Genomic DNA, 8,999 nt, shown 5'->3' with positions numbered 1-8,999 from the left:
GCATTAAATTCGACAAATTTTCAGAATGAACTGTTAGTTCAGTTCTCAGTTAACGATTTTGTGTACCTGTAATCTTTATATTTGTTCCGTTCCGGTATACAAAAAAAAAAAATAAATAAATTAATGAAAATAGCAAACATTGTTTCGACCAAGACAACGGATAAGATTATAAATTCAGGAATTTGAATGCCAGTTTCTTGTTTGAGTTATCACAAGAACATTGTCCTGAACCAATGCCTCGTATGGCAATTAGATTTCTTCGTCAGTTCAAGGATTATTAATCATGACTCGACTACCTGCTGTAAATGTACAAGTATCGTGAGTTTGAAGAAAATTATTTAAAACTGTAAGTTTCATGAGAAAAATTTTTACTATTGCACTCGTCGAAATCCCCTTCTAACAATAATAATAATAATAATAATATTCATATAATAATACTACTAGATGTAAAATTCACAAGTCTGTTGATCCTCGGTCAATATCAATTACATACTTTGAATAAAATAATTCATGGTGATCAATACCGCCATTTGAATTTATACGTGATAGATAATAATGCCTACCTACAATATACACGGCGTGAAGGGGTTTCCTGACAAATTTTCATTCGTACGTACATAAACATATCATACGTATGTATGCGTGTAAGTATGTAATATATACAAGCGTGATTGGCGTTTATTTTACAGACGGTCGATTCTTAACGAATATAGGCTTACCGCGTATCCCTCAAAATAGCCTATGATAATAATAATAACCTACATCCTAATAAATTTTGACACGCTTTGTTCATGTACACGTTTTCTTCTATATATCACTGTCCCACCTTACAGAACTAATTATCCACGGTCATGCTGCTAATTCTATAATATTTATATATGTATAATATTTATATATTCATAACGAATCTCTGACACGTCGTATTATGTTACATTCGTAGGGGGTTTGTTCAGAGGGAGGCTCGCGCCTTCTCGCAGTTGCTACGCGTGAGGGTGCGTGTGGGAATGTGAATGCGACAAGGTAGTCGGCGTCGGGGATGGAAGATGGTGACCGAAGAAGGTTGGTCCCGTGGGTGGATACGGCGTTGGATGGTGGTAGTAGCCCGGGGGCGGGGGATGGTGGGGGTGAGAGTGGGTCGCGAATAAAAAAGTCGGAGCGTACGGTGAGCTGTGAGGATGAGGATGCGGCGGTGTCGTGGGTACAGTGGGACTGTTAACGTCGAGACCCGGGTTCTGCTTCTTCCACTTTGTGCGCCGGTTCTGGAACCATATTTTGACCTGCGTCTCGGTCAGCGAGAGGGACAAGGCGAGGTTCAGCCGTTCACAGACCGAGAGGTACCTCGTGGTCTTGAACTTGTTCTCCAGAGCGACCAGCTGCTCGTAGGTGAAGGCTGTTCTAGCCCTCCGCGGCTTGCCGCCCCCGGAGCCGCCCTGGTTCTGCGACGAGGATGATGACTTCTTCTTGCACCCGGGGTTACTCGACTCGCCGCCGGATGCCTCCTGCATCTCGACGTCCTCGTCCTCGTCGTCTTCGAGCTCCTCGTTCTCCGCCGTTCCCTCGTCCTCCTGACCGCTACCGCAGGCAAATTCACCCCTCGAGTCTCCATCTGGAAATTGTAAACGGCAATTCGATTTTGTAAACAGGGTTAAGAGCGAAATAGATGCTCCTGGGACCTTGCATGCTGCGGGAGAAGCGAAGAATCGCGGATATTCTAACGCCGCGTGAACGACCGTTTTGTCCGACTGAATAGAGACCTCGGCGAGATCGCGTAGCCGAGTGCAAATACCCGGGAGCCGCAGGCCCGAGAACCGGATAGTTATTCAAATGCCGCGTTCAAACATACGCGGGGGAAGAAAGTCGTACGTACGAATCGTTCACCGTGTCGCCGGCGGTGGTGGCGGGTCAATGAGAGATACGAGATTGGAGATTCAATCAGTGCGCAGATGTCCCTGGGACGGATATTCCCTGGCCGCCTCTCCACGCGCTCGGCAACCTGGGGGAAAGGAAGGAGGGTCTTTATCCGAATTGGCATGGTCGACGAGGTCCGCCGCTCCGCGACAGTGACGGGGGATCGGCGACGAGGAGGAGGAGGAGGAAGGGCTTCACCAAGTAATGGGATTTGTATCTCGTTATCGCGCAATCATTCTTGCTTGGGCCCAGGCTACGGCTCCGTAATAGTCATAATGGTCTCTCTATGCTAGCCTATGTACCGGAGCTGTGGGTGGAGTCCCCCGCAAAGTGGCCCGCCGGAAGATTCACCTCAGTCGAGGGAAACTTAAGAGATTTATAAATGTAAGTGATACATGGAGGGTCGATAATTTTATGGAAATATAAGAACGGCCAGAGTCATTACCGTTGTTCCGCGCCTCTAGACTAACCCAAATTATACCCAAATCTTCTTACGACCACCTAGTTTTAATTCTTGTCTAAATTAAATCAAATTCAGTTTATTAGATATCTTTTTGCCGCGGTAAAAGATTAGGTACTTCGATCCAAGGCAATCACTTTTTTTTATATCCTATGCACGATCCGGTGTACGAGAGTATTAGTCTGGGTTGATCCATTCACCGTTATGCGCATTTTAAAATTGCGCGAAGATTGACTACGATTGGCGTTTCAAGTTTAATTTTGATAGAAAAGATCGCGATCGATTAACTACGGATTTCTTGTGAGTACGCTCGTATAAATTGGATCCGAAAAAATTCAGAGTGTCTTACAGATTAATTGGCACGATGAAAAAGAATTGGTCTGTACGATACGAAACTTCCATCCAAATAGAGCAGGTTTCACTGCTCAGTTGTTTGTAAATATCACTGTGTATGCTTTCTTACCCCAAATTATAGAGTAGGGATTTGAATATAATCCATGTGAAATTTTATGAAAGCATCACGAGCATCGATGAATAGGTGCGACGAAAATGATTGACATCTACAACACTTGGTTTAAAAAGGGCGGTAGTTTATAGTAGTGAAACATCAATTATTCGAGATTAGGTACTCGTTTCAAACTCTGGATAAAAAAACAGTGAATAAAATTTTATTATTATTATTAATCTTGAGTATTAGTTATGTCGTTTAGTGATAATCGATTTTACGTGAAATACGTCGGTAATCATTAGAAGATTTTATAACAATTAAATCCGCTACTGTTTAGAACTGTTATATTGTATTACAAATGCGGTAGGTGGTCAATTTTCAATGACTGTGAAGTTTGTTATAATCACACGAGTCCGATATGGTTCATCCGCACGTGTAGCACATGGTATTTGTTCCTACGCATGTGGAGAAAAGTTTGATTCGAGAAGCATCGCAGGTCCCATTGACAGTGAGTAAAATTGGAGTTTGGAAACTTACGCGCAATGACATGTGCGTAAAACAAAGTTATTCGAAAGTGCGCATGCGCTGAAGAAAGTTCTAGTGAGTAAAATATGTCATTTGAATTATGCCCATGTGCCAACGTTATTTTACCGCACTATTCGGTAATCGGGCATGAAAAACGAACTTTCCGAGCAGATCTTGGAAAAAATAAATTTAACGTCAGGGGTGATAACGTTATGAAAGTTCTTATTCGGATGTGCGCATGGACAAATGGACACGAATCGAGGAGCGAGAAGACAGAAAAACAGGAGCATGTCAGCTAATGCTTGAAAAATGTTCTATTCAGCAGCTATTTTTATATTCTGCCGGTATAGGTATAGATGCTATTCCCGTATCCAATTAAGAATGAATTATGAACACTTGATGGGGTCACCGTGAACCCACTACAAGAGTATAGCCCGTTGGAAAGTTTCAAGCGTCCTCCCGTTTAAACGATCAATTGCAATTAATAGTGCATATTAGCCATAATGATCACTGCACACAGCGTTGGTTTTCCACTAAGCGTTCAGTATTGTATACATCGTTGGTTTGGTTAAGTAAAATTGGTAACCACACTGTAGGTGCATTGACAAAAACCATAAATTATTATATTGCCCTGGAGATTAATTATAACCACATGTAAACTTGTCGTAACTCGAGCTTCTGCTCATGCTTTTGTGCAGATGATAGTTATTGTTGTTGTCAAAATTGACGGAACAGTTCGGGGCTACTTGTATTTTCAATTCGTCTCATCAGTGAAATAGCAATGTCGCATTGTGGCGTTGAAGTTTTTCTAGAGATTCTAATTTCGGATTGATGCAGTTTTCAAACAATTTTTGGAAACTACCAATACGGAATAAAACTTCACATCCATCACAGGAAAAATTGAAATCAATTCACGAAATGTAGCATTTTCCACCATTGTAATATCATTACGGTGCATTGAAGGAAAATACTACCAGATTACCCCGACGGCCAATCACCGCGAAAAATCATCGTATGTATTGTTAAAACGATGCCTTAAGAAACTACCTATGTGCTACACTTTAGTTAACATTTAAAAGAATGTCGTTACTTCTGTTTCAGCAATCGTAATTAGCGCCATTATTTCGTTGAGTTGAGGTTCTTTATGCGACACGGCTGACACCGAACACGAGTTTCAGTTTACAATTAGTGTTGAACACGCGTCTTAAATCTGATTCACTGCGGTGTTTAACGAGTGTGTGGAAAACTGGTTACAGAATTTCTTGAATAGCGTTGTCGATTAATATTCCAAGCTTTCCGTAGATACGGTTGAACCGTTGACAAGAATTGGCGTTATGAGGGAAGTAGATATAGATTGGTAAATTGATGTAGCTCGGCGAGGGTGTATGTGGGTATATCAGCACGCCAGTAGCAGCGTCGACGGTGTAAAGAGCGTATAATTAATTAACTGGTTTAGAATTTGAAATCCATAAAGATCCCATCGTTCGTCGACGCAGAATGGGGGAAGCCTGGGATGCCGATGTCCCGGAGCCCGAGGGGTGGAGAGAGAGAAAAGCGACGCCGAGGGTGAGAGAGTCATTGTGATGCAGAGGAGCCAATTTTCTGCGCGGCTTGACGCGATACGATGCGATTATCATAACAACTAACAATATTATTCCAGCGTTGGCAGGATTGCTTTTGCTTCTCTGGACTTGATTTACTTTTAATACGTAGTATGCGGTACACTATACGGGGTGATCCTGCGCGTGGCAAGATGGATGAGCTTGCAGGATTGACGCGTCATAGTTCAGCTCGAGAGGCCAATACCATGCGCACCCCTTACACCTAGCACTCGGCACAAGGTGTGCAGAACGCGTCTAATCGATTCGACGGTGAATTTCGAACTGCAGAATGCATCTTACGACGCAAATCGATATACAAGAAGATGCGAATAGCCTGAGAGGATAGTGGGAAGAGACAATGAGAAAGTCCGGATAGCTCCTTCGGGTGCGCAGGGACAGAGATGTTGCCTTGTGGGACGATTCGCTACTGCGGTAATGCCGCTCTCTCCCGGGGACGAACGCGTGGTTAACACAGATTAGCGAAACGATTCGTCAGGCGCTGACAGGTCATCCCGCATCGGGTGGTGGTCGACTACTGTTTATTTTCCAATCCTTCATCCTTCCGAATTTATTTGTCCTTGACACGCCGTGATTCCACCCCGAAGCGGTGCTGACGTCTATACTTTATATAACATCAGGCGTACGTGGGGTCTGATATCACCGTGATTTCAGGGCCATGTCTATGGACAGGTGACCACCCCGAGAACGTGAGTGGATTTCCATAGCACACACATTCGTAAATTCGTCACACGTTTTAACTCAACCCTCATTTTTAAAATCATTTTGTAAGATTTTCAGTGTACTCCGATGCCGTTACTGGAAGGATGTGTTTATCCTTACTTCAGACCTTCATGCCAGGTACATAGATCTTTCAGGTTTGGTGGAATAGACGACATTCTGATCCTGAACAATGCGGATAGCGATATCAAAGTTATCTCAACAGTTTGTAATAGGTAATTCAATATCTTCCAGTTCACACCAAAGCCAGGTCAACACATTTTCACGTCAACTGTTGCAGTAAAGCTCAGTGCATCATATGTACTGAAAATGTACACCGATAACCATTTACGTATACCACGCAGGTTAGTTCTGTTCAATCCATGGCTTGTGGTGATTCTCGTTGTTTTCTGATCTGAACCCACATCCTTCACCCAGATTCGTCGTATCCTCAAGCAATGTAAGGTCCGCTTAACAGGTGGTCTACATTGTGCGTATACCGTACCTATGAAACGAATGAACCATGGTTGACGACGGAATCAACCCCTTATTCCAAACATATCGCTCGGTGGTCGTAACTGGATGTAACGATCATTCTGCAGCGAGGGAGCCGCCCTCATGATACGCGAACAAATTGGTTAGGTAATTAAAACCAGACCGCGGTAGCCATTCCTTGGACCGCGGCTGCCGACCGTTAATTCGAAAATCCAGTATTCACCAAAAGTTTTGGCAGGTAAGGAATGACTTATTGCATAAAAAAGTGCAGCGACCGGGGAAATTTTACAGATTTGTGAAAAATTAAGAGGTTATTTTTAAAACTAGATTTATATAGATAGATTGCCTAGTTGTGAGTATCAGTTAATACCAAAAGCAAATCAACGAACGCATTTTGTCTCTGGACCCTTTACCGCAGTGAAAAAATCTAAGAGAACCACGTACGAAAACAATAAAATATTTATTCAATAATTGGTATGTTACGTAGAAAGACGAAATTACCTGTTCTCATACGTTTCATAAGTGTACACATACTGAGAGAAACGAACGTATTATAGAAATTTGAAGTATGTAAGTAGGTTATTTGCCCACTGACTTACTTCATTTGACAATTCTGCACAGTCGATTTGACGATTTTTTGTAGTATTCTGTTTCTGTTGATTTTAATACGTAAGATTACAGTTGTCTCAAAATGTTAGGTTTAGTGAATTTTCCGGTTAGGATGTTATTATTTCGACGAGATATTTAACTAAGTGACATTTCAGGAGTTAAACATCAGATATTACGTGACTAATAATATTGATACAGCGTCACACTGATGTCATAATACGTTTCGCTATGTAGTCTGTATTTGTATTGGAGGAGTAATGTTATCGATGTCATAGTATTAACTATACAACCGCATGGAGTTAGCGAGTGTTCGACAACGTTATTTGCACTACTAGAATCGCACGGTATAAATCCGAGGGAGCAGAAGTTGTGCATTATAAACCCAGCTTCACGTCGCGGAGGGATCGAGCATTTCGCACGGACCCCATGTCCTTATAAATAAAACTTTTATACGTTGGCGGTTCAAGGTATACCTTCATGGATGCTGCTGCCTCTTCGATGGGTTCGGTGACCGAGGTGCTGTAGAAGTCTACCTCCGGTGAATTTGTTCGGATCTAGAATATTTTCGACCGAAAAAGCGAGGCCTCTTTTGTGCTGCTGTACAGTGTTCGTTGTGGTGCTAGTCGGGGTCGTGGTGGCGGAAGGCGTTGGCGTCGTCGTGGTCGAAGAAGCGCCAGTGTAGGTGAGGTATCGGGAGTTGTGGTTGCCAGCGGTGCCCTGGTGCAGGCACGACAGTGCATGGAGATGAATGGAGGAGTCAGGGGTGCCTCTGTTTGCAAATGGGCTGCAGCCGATGTTCGCCGGGTGGAATTCCGGGTCCCTCGAAGAGTGGGTAAGATCGACGGGGCTCGGACTGCTGCGATCAGGAGAGTGGCAAACGTCGACCTCGACTTCCTCGTCGTCGTCCTCGGGTTCCTCAGCGTCCTCCGCGTAGTCCTCGTCCATCTCGACGCGCTCGACGCGTTCCACGACGTCGGTGTCATCCGCCTCTTGGCGAATCTCCATCTCCGACGCGTCCTCGGAATTAGCGTCGAGTTCCCGGATATCGCGTCGGCCGCGCTCCGTCGCGGCGTCGACGAGCCCGTTTCGACCGACGGCCGACGTGCCGTAGAGAAATTGGTTGTTGGCGTGGACTTGGAGGACAACGGGATGCGGATTTCTCAGCTCTGGAGACCCCTTGTCCCTGTGGAGTGAGGTACAGGGTGCGGTTATCAGGAATGTCGACCCGGAGGGATGCGGCCTGTGGACGCGTTTCTCCGTCTGCATCAGATCCGCGGTAGGGGAAGCGCCGAAGGTTGCAGAGTGCTCCGCACTTTCCGCTCCGACTGAGTCCGACCTCTCGGAAGTAGCCTCCGGCGTCTCGGGGTCCGGAGATGATCCACAAACCACTGCAGGGCTAGTTATTTCGTTATCCTGCTCACGAAGCATCGGTCGAACTTTTGTCCAGAACTTTGTTGCCGGTCCCTCTAGCGGTGCCTTCGCATATCAACCCGCGATTACTGCACCGAGATCACGACGTAAACCAGGGGGCACTAAAGTTACGGTGTATTAAATTTTCAGCGGAGCACGTGCCCGCTCGATACGTTCACACTGTTCACAGAATACATCACTGGACACACCGCAGAGCCGGATTGTTGCAACAAGTAAATTGATCAATCGATCGATCGATCGATCGAGCACCGTTTACCACACGGGGATCTTGATTCCGTGAATGATGAGGAAAACGACCGCATTGTCAGGCACTTAACCGACCTCGCCGGATCATCGATACTTGAGTCTAGTTTAATACAAGAGCAACGCGTCAGTCCGCGCCGTTGGTAAGAATAAGTAGAGCTCGGTTTCGCGTCGAGCAGCACACCGTGGATTGCCGCCCAGTCAAAGCCTCTCTTGGTGGCGTGGCTGTGGCCTAGTGTGGTGTGGTTAAATGGGATCTATATAACGTATTATTAGGTCCGGAAAGTGGCCGTCGAGCATGTAGCGCTGGGCACGCCCATTTTATGGGCGGGAACTCCGAAGAACCGCCCACAAATTTAGCAGGCGACGAATGAACGCCAACGGAACAGGACTTTCACCCCCGCCGATTTTGAGCACGCGAGAACACTTGACTCCGACGCTCGTCGGGGGTGGATAATACCACATAGCGCCTATGTGCGCGTCCTTTATATAATGCGGTGGAGTTGTGTCGCCAGGTAAAGTGGTTTGTCTTTGATTTAGCCGCCGCTGCGGTGTCTCCTAC

General features: G+C 45.2%; 1 protein-coding gene across 1 annotated transcript; it reads right to left on the bottom strand.

The window, feature by feature from the left end:
* Window positions 1–407: 407 nt before the first annotated feature.
* On the bottom strand, window positions 408–8,637 carry LOC124183896 (homeobox protein DLX-2). The gene is made up of 2 exons (XM_046573049.1): window positions 7,237–8,637; window positions 408–1,606 (listed from the first exon to the last, which is right to left on the bottom strand). Exons 1-2 carry the CDS (start codon window positions 8,189–8,191, stop codon window positions 981–983), a joined length of 1,581 nt encoding a protein of 526 aa, XP_046429005.1. The 5' UTR covers window positions 8,192–8,637; the 3' UTR covers window positions 408–980.
* Between the last annotated feature and the right edge of the window lie 362 nt (window positions 8,638–8,999).

The sequence above is a fragment of the Neodiprion fabricii genome, chromosome 1, assembly GCF_021155785.1.
Source record: "Neodiprion fabricii isolate iyNeoFabr1 chromosome 1, iyNeoFabr1.1, whole genome shotgun sequence".
NCBI classification, from domain to species: Eukaryota; Metazoa; Arthropoda; class Insecta; order Hymenoptera; family Diprionidae; genus Neodiprion; species Neodiprion fabricii.
The sequence above is the reverse complement of the archived record's forward strand: the minus strand, read 5'-3'. Positions and strand labels throughout refer to the sequence as shown.